General features: G+C 42.3%; 1 protein-coding gene across 5 annotated transcripts in view; it reads right to left on the bottom strand.

Moving 5' to 3' along the window:
• The window catches only part of SLC8A1 (solute carrier family 8 member A1), a 477,484-nt gene that overhangs the window by 59,865 nt on the left and 405,337 nt on the right, over positions 1-12,282 (bottom strand). For all 5 annotated transcript variants that reach the window (XM_055399277.2, XM_088841524.1, XM_055399275.2 and 2 more), the window contains one exon: positions 5,021-5,296. In XM_055399277.2, coding sequence (XP_055255252.1) covers positions 5,021-5,296 — 276 coding nt within the window. The remainder of the gene's footprint in view (positions 1-5,020; positions 5,297-12,282) is intronic.

The raw sequence follows: 12,282 nt of genomic DNA, 5'->3' as shown, positions 1-12,282 counted from the left end.
TTCTGGGTCTTGGAAGCAGAGATTATAGGAGAGAAAAGAATGAAGAGATAATATCTTGCTCCTCACAGTTCCCACCACAGTCACAATTATGAATGAGGAAACATTGTTTCCATTCTGATATGCTTAGTGCTTTGAAATTTACTTTAGCCCCTTCTTACTACAATAACCTACTCAGATATATCCTGTTCTTCAAAAATAAGCTACACTATAGAAACAGCTATTCAACTCCCTTGATTCTAACTTTAATTCTCAGCTGTCTCTACAAGGTGTTATGAAGAAAGCAATCTGACAGACCAATTCACACTCATGTGTAAATGACTGTACATTAATTTATATATACAGCACACATACACAAACACATGCACACATGTAATTGCATTATTTATATGCTAACTAGCAATCATTCTAGGAGCCAGGGTGTAACAGAGAAAAAGAGCAAGGTTTCTGCTCCTATGATACATTTCTGTGGGGAGAGTAGGCCAAAGATAATACTCAAAAGCAGACTAAAAAATCCAGAAAGTTATAAACACTCAATATCAAAGAGGGTGACATAACACAGCAAAACTGGGTGACTACTTCATATGGCATGGTCAGGGAAGGTCTCTTTGAAGAGGTGACACTTAGGATGAGATATAAGTGAAGACAGCCCGTCTTGTGCAAATGAAGGGGAAGAGTGTTTTAGACAGCTAGGGAAACCACCACGAGAAAGGGATGTACTTGGCGCATGAAGGACAGTAAAAAGACTATGCTCAGGTGCTCAGTCGTGTGCAACTCTTTGTGACTCCATGGATTGTAGCCTACCAGGCTCCTCTGTCCATGGGATTTTCCAGGCAAGAATATTGGAGTGGGTTGCCATTTCCTTCTCCAGGGGATCTTTCCCATCCAGGGAACTAACCTGGGTCTCCTGTATTGCAGGTGGATTCTTTACCAACTGAGCCACCAGGAAAGGCTGAAAAACAGTGGGCAAGGAGGTAAACAGGACAGACAGGCAGGGGCCAAATCATATGGTCTTTGTAAGCCAGAGTGATGCTTTTGAAGTTTATCCTAAGTGAAAGAGAAAGACTGAGAAGATTTTAAGGAGAAATGCGGTCTGATTTACATCTTAAAGCCATCTCTAGGAGAAGCATGCGGGCAGATAGGAGGCTACTCTGGGGGTTAGAGGGAGGAAAAACAGTTGTCTAGACTAGCATGACTATGGGAGAGACAGCTAAGTGGGTCTGATCCATATAGATGGTAGAGGAAAGATCTGCAGGAGTTATGAACAAATTCACTAGGGATGAGGACAAAGGAGTCAGGAACACCTGGGAAGATGACACTGTTTTCCAGAGAAAGGCAAGATCTAGAAAGAACAGGTTTGTGTGAAAGACAAAGCACCTGGGCAGTAGAAATCAACAGTTCTATTTGGTATATGGTGCTTTTCAGCTGTGAATTACACATCCAGTATGGATACAGGAAAGCAGTTGGTATACGAATCTAGAACTCAGGGATAAGTTGAAGTTGGGGATGTACACTTGGTACTCACTGGTGTGTCTGGGACCATGGCCCAGGGGCTGAGCATGACCAAGAATAGGGCTGGAAATCAGGCTCTGGTTCACTCGAACATGAGGAGGTGGGAACATAGTGTTTCTGAAGCCCCCTTCTTCTCCAGAAAGGCAGCTTTGTGGACGGATGAGTCAGGAGAAAAGACTCTTCCTCTGTGAACAGGTTTGGATCTTTAAGCTTATACAGGCACACCTGAGGGTTGTCAGGAGTCCTTCTCTGCTGGTAGGTTAATAATAAAATCTCACTACCAGTTGGTATGAAGAAGCTCTGTCTCATCTGCAAAGTCATAAGCTCTTTTCCCCAAGATTTTGAATATGGTAAGAACATACCATTAATGAGATACATAGATATTTAATTCTACCCTGAGTCGGGAGGACTAGTAGTGAAGCTTTTCAATGCTCAAATGCCATCACAATCTAAGAATCTCAGTCTCACATCAGAAGAGGCAGCAATTTATCAAACACTAGCCAGGAGCCTTTCTACCTTAGGAAAACTGGTTAGATGTCAGCCAAGAGAAAGAGCTGGGCTCCAGGACCAATACCAATGAATGGTAGGCTGTAAGTAAAAAGAATCAGTTTTCTTTATTCTTCTGCCCATAGCAACTGGGCTTTGTCATTTGGGAAGAATAGCATTTTTTCCCTCGAAGACGTCAAGAGATATAATAAATCACTGCTATGAATCATCAGGATTGAAGGATGAAGTCAGAAATATTGAACAAGATGCTGAATGAACAATTTGCAGTTTTCTGAGGTGGGGGGGAGGAAATGTCTGTTGATATAGATATGATCGTTTGAGATTACCTGTGAATATATTGTTTGGGGAGTACACTGCACAGTTAATATCACAGCAAGTTATAGGAATTCTCCCATTAACAGAGCAAAGAAATCTGCTTCCCAATGGGAAGAATTTATGGTAATGCAGGGAAACCGTTTTGACAACTAATAACTCTGCTGTATAACCCCACAGGCCTTCTCACCTCTTGATACCCCTACCTGGGTTCTGCTCTTGTTTTTAAGTGGCAGTACAAATGACTTCAAGCACTAGGGTTTACTGTAATCCACATTCCATGTCACACAAGAAATTGTAATCATACGGTGTCAATAATGTTCAGAAGGGCTCATTCATATATGAGATACAGAGCCATGCTGGAAGACTGATATATAGCAAAAGGAGCCAGCTTTGAGATATTGATATGAATGAAGAAAAAAAGAAAAACACCCCTAAACATTTTCAGACCCAAGGATTTCATGCAGAAAAAGCCTTTTTTTCAATCCCTTTTAAAGTAAGAGATGCATTTGACAGGCCCTATTGCTGACTTATCAGAAATTCAGGCTAATTTTGAATAACTGTCATGAGATCTAATTTTGCCTTCATTACCATAATTTGCACATATTCTCCTCAAGGGTTAAACCCACGGCCAAGAGTGCGCACTGACTTGGGCACCGTTTCGCACAGTGACTTAAGCCTTAAGGAAAGCAGGTCCCCCGACATTTTCCTATAGTAACCTGAGACAGAGCCAGGGATGACCATAACGCTTACCTCCTGTGGTTGTGCACACGCTCTCTAAACCAAGCAACTGAAGAAGAGTTCCAGTTTTTCCTCTTGATTGCTACATTTCTGGTCATTTTTAGAAAAAAATTAAAGACCACATACAGATCTGCTGGAATACAGCTGGTTTTAAGGGGGAATCTATTCTCTTCTGAGGATCAGCAATCAACAGGAAGAATTTGCACAGCCCTGCTCTCTAAGGTGGGAGGAAGAGCACTCGTAATCGCTCGGCTCCTCCATGAATTCAGTTGGACCCATAAACCATGCTGGGCCCAGCATGATCAAGACTTTTAAACAGTCAATCAGCTGTGTAACACCAAGCGCTGTGGCTGACCAGTATAAATCTGGACACTTCATCCATCCCTTGTTTCTCAAGGCTGAAAGTTCTGGATTCATACTCATCAGATCATCTTTAGCCATTCAACACCATAATCACAACAGCTCCTTTTTTATGGAATTCCTTCTATGTACCAGATGCTTTACTAGCTGTATAATTTACAGCATTTTCCCAATCCTTACCCTCTTCTGCAAGTTAAGTACGGTTATCCCAAGTTTATAAATGAAGAAACCGAGGCTCAGAGAAGTAATCTATCCATAGTCATGGAGATAATAAATACCTGAGAAGAACAATTAATGATCTCACTCAAAAAATCATGGTTCAACTGTGCTTGTTTTTAGATCAAAAACCAAAAGTCAGGTTGCCAACTATATCAAGTGTTAGCAGAAGTCACAGCATTTTTATCAACGCTCTGGAAAGTGTGGAAGGTGGGAAGGGAATAGCTATGTCTCCCCGCAAGTCCTGCCTTTTCCCAAGTCCACTGCAACTCTTGTCACTGAGTTTCTGTTGATAGAGACCCAAGTCTTGATACTATCAGTTGAGCCTGTAACTCTGTCAAGATGTCAACCAATGCTGGAGAGTGGGTCCAGAACCTGAGTTATAATAAACTCTGATGTGTTGATATACACCTGTGAATCACCTGTGAGCTTAACACACATTTTGGGTCCTTCTTTAGGCCTTCCGATTCCATGGCTCTCAGGCACTTGCATTTTTTAAACAAGCTCTGAGGTAATTCTGACGCCCAACAAAGTTTGAAAATTACTGCTCTCAAAGTAATGTTCAGGAGAAGGCTTTCTTACTTAGCAGAGTGAGTACACATAATGAGATATAGCTGTAGGTTGGAAGAAAAATTCAGCTTATAGGAATGGATGAAGTGATGTCCAGCTGGTCTGCTCACTTTGGTCAGGATGACTTTTTCCTTGTTCTGATTCGTGTCAATTTTTTATTTACTCCCATTAATATTTCGGTCAATAGAATATCATATCAGCTCCTAAACGTTTATCTTCATAGCTCAGTCGGTAAAGAATCTGCCTGCAATGCAGGAGACCTGGGTTTGATTTCTGGGTTGGGAAGATCCCCCAGAGAAGGAAATGGCAACCCCCTCCAGTATTCTTGCCTGGAGAATCCCATGGACAAAGAAGCCTAGCAGCCCATATAGTCTATGTGTTTGGAAGAGTCGGACGTGACTTAGTGACTAAACCACCCAACAAATACAGTGAGTGCTTCTTGACTAAATACATACAAGACAGAAATTTTGTTCTTAAAGATGATTCTGCAGCTGTGTTTTTCAAAGTTGTAATTGTAATAAGAAGCTGACCTATCAAACTAGCCATCAAATCAGTCTGCTCTCTCTGGGCAGGCAGGCAGGCCCTCTGGGAATGCTACCCTGTCAGCATGATGACACGGACCAGCTTTCTAACCTTGAGAAATGCCATGACAATGTTCTGGCAGTGACATCATGCATAGCTTTGGGCTTTTGTTTTTCATCAGCTAGGTTTGTCAGCACAGACCTTGAAACCGCAGGAACAAAAAGGTCAAGAAGGTGAAAGGGCTTCCATTTCTGAGGCAATCACATAGGCATGTATTTCCTACCTGGCACTGAGGTTCCTAGCGCGACGAACACCACCGCGGTCACAGAATCCTTCAAGCCGATGGTGCAGCCGAAGTGGGAAGCAAGGTCTCCAATGAAAGCCGTCAGTATGCCGATCATGAGGATGGAGACAATGAAACATGCCCAGCCGTTCCAGTACTCTGTCGGGGGGACAAAGGCGAAGAGGACCTTCCAGAACACAGTCAGAAAGTGCATCACGTAGTCAAAACAGGAGGGCAGCTTCTCCTCCCCACATTCGTCGTCATCGTCATCTTCCCCTAGAGAGAAAGAGATGGAGGATATTCCATCAAAACCTGTGCTCTCAGCTTCCCTTCTCGCCTACTTCCTCCTTCCCAGGCTTTCTAGCCCTTGCCTGAGAGGTGGGTGAAGCTTTGGAGTTTTCCAATAGCCAATCATAATCAACCAAATAATTATTAAGGTACTGACACTTCAGGGAACAACAGCAAAAACTTAAGCCCCAAACAGTTCCAGTGATATGCAAATAATACACACTTTCTACTCCCACATCACCTCCAGTGAGAATTGTCATTTCATAGAAATGAAAAAGATTTCTCCCCAAAACCAGGAAAGTCATGTCCAGGCTTAGAAAGAAGCCTCTTTTAATGAAAGATAACTGACGATTCTTCTACCAGGATTCTTCCTTTCAAACTTGGAGTCTGGCTCTGGGGATTCATGGCTATACGATCTCATATAGGGCCATGTTCTAATAGAGCCCTCTGAGCCCTGCATATTTCTCCAGCTTCATCTCCTGCAACTACTTCAAACTCAAACTTCATCCCGGCCAAATGCAATTATCCACATTAAAAAAATAACACAACTGTATGTAATGTACTTTCTCCTACTTTTATCCTTTAGAACCAAATGTGCTTGGCGTGGAAGAAGGAAATGGCAATACTCCAGTATTCTTGCCTAGAGAATCCCGTGGACAGAAGAGCTGCTGTCCATAGGGTCACATAGAGTCGGACACGACTGAAGCTTCTTTGCATGCATGCATGCACTGGAAAAGGAAAAGGCAACCCACTCCAGTGTTCTTGCCTGGAGAATCCCAGGGATGGAGGAGCCTGGTGGGCTGTCGTCTATGGGGTCACACAGAGTCGGACACGACTGAAGCGACTTAGCAGCAGCAGCAGCAGTGCTTGGCATATCCTAACCCTTCTCTCCTTATTCTTTAAAACATCACTGCCTCTGTGAAACTTTCCCTGACCCCTGCCCCCTCTCCCTCTGGCCATGCTGGGAACTTCTCAAAGCTTCCATAGCCCCCCAACACTGGTAATATTGGATCATTGGTTCTCAAAGTGTGGTCCCAGAAGAGTGGCAGCAGCATCAAGAAATTTTTTTAGAAATGCAAATTCCTGGCCCCACTGAATCAGAAACTAGGGGGAGGGGGTGAAGGGGGAGGTGTCTGAACAAGTCACCCAGGTGATTCCTACACACGCTCAGTTTGAGAACCAGTCTCTAGATTGTACCTGTTCCTTCCCCCACTGTGACTGTGAGCTTGTCAAGGACAGGAATGTGTTCATTTTTGTGTCTTTAGTGTTTGATCTTATCTCCAGCATATGCAAAAAGCTGGCTAAGTTAAATGAATGTGTGTTTGGATTCCTACTGACTCAATTTAAGTACTTAATTACATAATGGATACACCCATATCAATTTTGCCAATTATGTCACATGATACTATCAATGCGTAATAATCAAGTATCAAATACTACTACCAAGAAATTCAAAGCTTACTCTTTAAAGAAGTCAGGAAAACAATAATAGTGCTTTAAGACAGAGACTTCATTTACAATGTGATATTGTGAAATAGTGGTAGCATCACTGACTCAATGGACATGAGTTTGAACAAACTCCGGGAGATAGTGGAGGACAGAAGAGCCTACTGTGCTGCAGTCCACTGGGTCACAAAGAGTCAGACATGACTTAGCAAATGATAAGTATATAATCCTCATCCATAATTATATCCATAGGGATATAATCCCCATTCACATATTTTCAACTCTTCTTAAATGTTAACCCTTCCTGAAGCAGGGGCTAATAAATATTTCTGTGTTTTGTGGCCAGTTTGGAAAGAACTCCTTGAGACTTTGTTTCACCACCACCACCTCCCAAAATCTTGTCATCAGGGATCCACTGTCCTTCCAACTAATGCAGCTGGCAGCAGGTGGGGCGGCCACACTTCCTAGCTGACTGCAAGATCTGAGACTGCCAGCATGAGGCCAATGTGTGTGCCCTTCACGAGACTCTCTGTGGAGAGGCCATCTGAGGCAGCTTCTAATTGGGAAAGCCTCTTAAAGCAGAGGAGCTTTGAAAGAAAAGTGGCTCTCACAAAACACGAGGCGTGTCTGGATTTGTCATCTGTCATCCTACAGGACGAGAAAAGAGGCAGTGGGTCACTCTCTAGTAAGCACAAGGTCAGAAATTATTATGCAGATGCATTTTGGGCATCCGCAGAGAAAGTAGCCTGGTCCGAGGCTTTGGAAGTTCTGGAGTAAGCTCTCAGGAAGAAGTCCCCAGCAGATGGATGGAATCAACTTTGGAGACTAACTAGGACTTGACTCAGCAACAGATGGGAAAAGGTGAGACTCACTAGAGGGAGAAAGTGTGGATGACCATGTTAAAGTAAGTGACCAAGGAGGCCATTTGGCCATTACACTAGGGTGACTCTAATGCCTTAGTTAGGAGTAGATGTAAGCAAGCCAAAACCTTAGCCAGAGGCAATTCCTATACCTACACTAGTATTGGAGAAAATGAAATTGAGGAGCCACCAATCTCAAATAGCCAACTGTCACAAGTAAGGCAACTGCTTAAGCTAAAGCCAATCAGACAATCTTCTTGCTTCTTGTGAATCCATGTTTGGTCAAATAAAGTCTTAAAAGCTTTTAATGTGCCTCAGTTTATCTTTTAACAACCATTTGTACAGTGCTTATGCTGTATGGTTATTATTATATTTTTAATATCTCCCTTGCTTGAAAGTCGAAGATGTTTTTAAGTAAAAGCACATGTTATGGACTGAACTGTGTCTCCTCCAGACTCAGCCCGACTCCCAGTACCCAAGAATATGACTGTATTTGGAGAGAGGGGCTTAAAGAGATGGGCTGTTAGGGTGACCCCTAAACCAATCTGACTGGTGTCCTTGTAAGGGGGAACTGGGATACACAGAGAGACAGCAGAGGCACATGGACATGGAGGAACAACCATGTGAGCACACAGCAAGCAGGAAGCCCTTCCTTCTCCCAAGTCAAGGAAAGCAGCTTCGGGAGAAGCTGAACCTATCAAAACCAAGATCTTGGACCTTTATCCTCCAGAACTGAGAAAACACATTTCTATTGTGTAAGCTACAGTCTGGGGTGTTTTGTTATGGCAGTCCTAGCAAACTATACAGCCCCTTTGGAAGCATCCTCTATCATAGCACCGACAGGTAGGAACAGCCACCCAGTGTTTTGATTACCTACTCCTTTCTTATTTCCTTATCCATTTCTTCTTTTTTCCTACTGTTAGTGAACCAGGTTCATTTTGCCCTAAGAACAGTAAGGCAAACCACTGAGAGGCTGAGGTTTTCAGTAAAGGGAGGGTTTATTCTCAAGGCAGCCAAGTGAGGAGACAGGCGGGCAAATCTCAAAGCTGCCTTTTGAAAGCAGAGGGTTTGGATATTTACGGGATGATGAATAAAGAAGAAGGTGGTCTTGGACATGGGGAGCACGGGGAAAGGTGATTGGACAAATGCAATAATCTTAGTTCTGCGCAGGCATAATGCTCAAAAGGTCAGTGAGTGGGCACTCACACACACCCAGTTGGAGGGTCAGTGGTCCCATCTAGTGTTACCCAGCTCAGTTCCAGCTAGACACAGCCTAAAACATCTCAGGCAAGCATCTATTAAGTTATCTGGAGAACTTGCAAGTCATAAAATAACCTTGATTAGTGAAGGCAACTGAAATGGATTTGACTTTCAGTTCCATTTCATTTCACCTTTCTTCCCATTTCCCTCTTACCCTCCATTTGAGTTTCAGGTGAAACTCACTGCAAGAGTTGCAGTTGTCAGGTCTTATTTAGGGGGACGGGCAGGAAAAAGAGGAGCATGTTAATTCTTTCTCTACCTCCTCTTCTTCCTACTTCCCAATCTAAAGTTCTGGTGGAGGGGGGGCACTGCATGTACCCTAGGAAAGCTCAGAAAAAGCACTAGACCTTTTAATTATATTTTTGTATCTGATTCTTCAAAATTTCTATATTTGTAAAGATTTTATGATTTTATAGGGGATATGATTCCCAGGTGGTATGAATGGTCAAGAACCCGCCTGCCAATGCAGAAGACATAAGAGATACAGGTTCGATTCCTGGGTTGGGAAGAACCCTTGGTGGATGGCTTGGCAATCCACCTCAGTATTCTTTCCTGGAGAGTTCCATGGAGAGAGGAACTTGGCAGGCATAGGGTTGCAAAGAGTCTGACATGACGGAAGCAACTTATTATGCTCACATCATGCATGCATGATTAAAACAGTTTGGAAAACACTAGATTTTAATCAATCATTCATAGAAACAGAGATCATTCTGCCTCTAACTCTATGAAGTTAATTTCGGGTGTCTAAGTCTCATTGCGAAGATGAAAAGAAAACAAATAATGAAGCTTCTCGTAAGAAATCACACTTATAAATCAAGAGTAGATATTATATTTGTCTTCAAGATGGAAATAATAACACCATTCCCAAGAGGGACGTGCAAGGGAATAATTAGATCATCTCTGCAAAATGTTTGAGGATATTTCAAGGTAATGATGATCATGGTCGTGATCATTATTTCCCTCCACTTAGTATTGTTAAGGTGTTTCCCCATCATTATCTAATTGCTTAGTCAAGCTGCTGGGTCCTAAGGTGACATTCCAGGCTTTTAAAAACAAAATCTGATATTGCCCTCTGGAATTAACTTTATGACTTGTAAGTTTGCAATGCAAAATGTGTGTGTGTGGGTGTGGGTGTGTGTGATAGAAAGAAAGAGAGAATTTCCTTTTGTAGGCTTCCAGCATTATAGGAAATCTTAAATATTTTAATGCTTAAGTCTGGACTGGGAGGCCCATCTGTTTTATTACATTTGAAAGTAGAAGTGGATTCCCATCGTTTTTCCTGGGATCTCACTGCTCTTTATAAATTTTAATCTCCAACTCAGATGTCATTTAAATATTAAAAATGACCCCTGACTGCCATGTATGATGCACAATTACCCTGTCTTGGAGAAGGACAAAGAAATATTGTGTTCATTCATCAGCATCTGTATTATACTTAAAAGTGTGCACCTTGCAAAGAGCAATGGAGCATTAAAAAAAAAAAAGCACCTGGAACATCTCTTATGTGATGGCAAAGATGATAGTAATTTGCTGTTTCTGTATGTTTGCCAGCTCAGCATTACCGGACACTAGGTAATTTTTTTGAGTTTCTCTTCTGCATTAGCAAAGGAACAGGCAGGTTGGTTGGTTTCCTTTTATAGAATTCCAAGCAAAGGGTCCTCTTATCTCAGAATCCTTCTTTTCAGCTTTATGGACTTCACTAATGGGAAGATAACAAACAAGCTCTATTTCATTAATCCTTCCCATGGCCTTTTAAGTGGTTTCCTTGATACATGTTGGACTTCCTAAATATAAGTACAAAAGTAGTCAAATCTTTAAAACTACAGAGAATGGAGAGAGCTGACTTCAACTATTGATATAATAGTACTTTCCCTGGCCCTGCTCTGCAGCGTGAGAACTAAGACACCATCAGCTCAATTAATTGATTATGAAAGGCAACCCCTGGACATTATACAACTGCACATTTTACAGCATCTAAAGTAAACCAGGTAGAGACTTCCCTGGCACTCCAGTGGCTAAGACTCTGCACTTCCAGTGCACGGGATCTGGGTTTAATCCCTGGTCAGGGAACTAGATCCCACATATTGCAACTTAAAAGATGCTGCATGCCACAGCTAAATATCCCTCATGCCACAGCTAAATATCCCTCATGCCGCAACTTAGACCCAGCACAGCCAAATAAATAAACAAATATTTAAAAACAAAGTAAGCCAAGTGTTAATGTGTATCCTTCTATAAGGCTCTCAAGGTTTGGCCTCAGGGAGAACTCAGAAAACCAGAAATAGAGGCTGCTGCTAGGTTCAGTGGACATTTGGTTCAGAAGATTCAGAAGACTTAAATCAATTTCCTGTTCTGATAGCTTGTTTTGGGGCAAGACGCTTGACCATCCTGGGCCCCAATTCCTCTTCAGTCAGGTAAGTTTCTAAACTCCCACATCACAGGGCTGTTGTGAGGACAGAGAGGAAATGCCCAAGTCCTTTGTAAAACTGCAAACCCCTTTACAGACCGGTGTGCCATCTTCCACCACTGTTACTTGTCAGAAGAAAGGCAGTAAATCGATAGGGTCTGAGGATACTAACTGCACAGAATCTATATTCTGTTTGAATGAGCTGTTATCACTGCAGCTTCCCTGAGTGGCTTGGTTTTAAGGAAAAAAACGCAGAACAGAGGGAGAGAGCATAAAGGGGTGTCTACTAAATGTCATACACTGAGCTCAATTTTTTCATAAACCCAATCTTATTTAATCCCTACAGTAAACCTGCAAGGCAGGCATCGCTAATCCCACTGTACAGATGAAGAGGCTGAAGCTTACAGACTTCAAGTGACTTTTCTAAAATAAAGACAGTCTGTAAGTGGATGAGTTGGGATTTGATCTCACAGCCCATGGAACATTTTACTTCACATGATGTCTTGCTGAAGCAACTTGAGGAATATAGCCACTGATCATTGCACACTGATTCAAAGTCTAAATCTGATAATTATTTTAATGCCCCGTGCTATAGAATGTAATGTTGCCTTTTTGTAGGAATGCAAAAATGATGTTGCATCATCAGTAATGTCTGTATTCTCATTTACTTTCTAGATATGATGTGCTCTTGGCAGAGTCAGCCATATGTTCTTTCTTGAACTCCTCAGTTCAGTTCAGTCGCTCAGTCGTGTCCGACTCTCCACGACCCCATGAATCACAGCATGCCCTAGGGACTAACTAAACCCAGGAGACAAGACAATCAAGTAAGGGAGAGCATCACAGTTATGGCTGATTTTGAATATCTATAGAGTACGGCAAGTTATTTTCATTTCTAGTTGTCACAGGCCAGCTATCTGTATCAAACATCCTGGTTTGAGTCCAGCTGTTCATCTAGAATTTGGAAAACCGGCCTAGATTATTACAAGTTTGTAATGGAAAGC

This window comes from Moschus berezovskii, chromosome 11 (assembly GCF_049115385.1).
Source record: "Moschus berezovskii isolate FMDL1 chromosome 11, NW_MosBer_1.0, whole genome shotgun sequence".
NCBI lineage: Eukaryota > Metazoa > Chordata > Mammalia > Artiodactyla > Moschidae > Moschus > Moschus berezovskii.
This window is presented reverse-complemented; position numbering and strand designations above follow the sequence as displayed.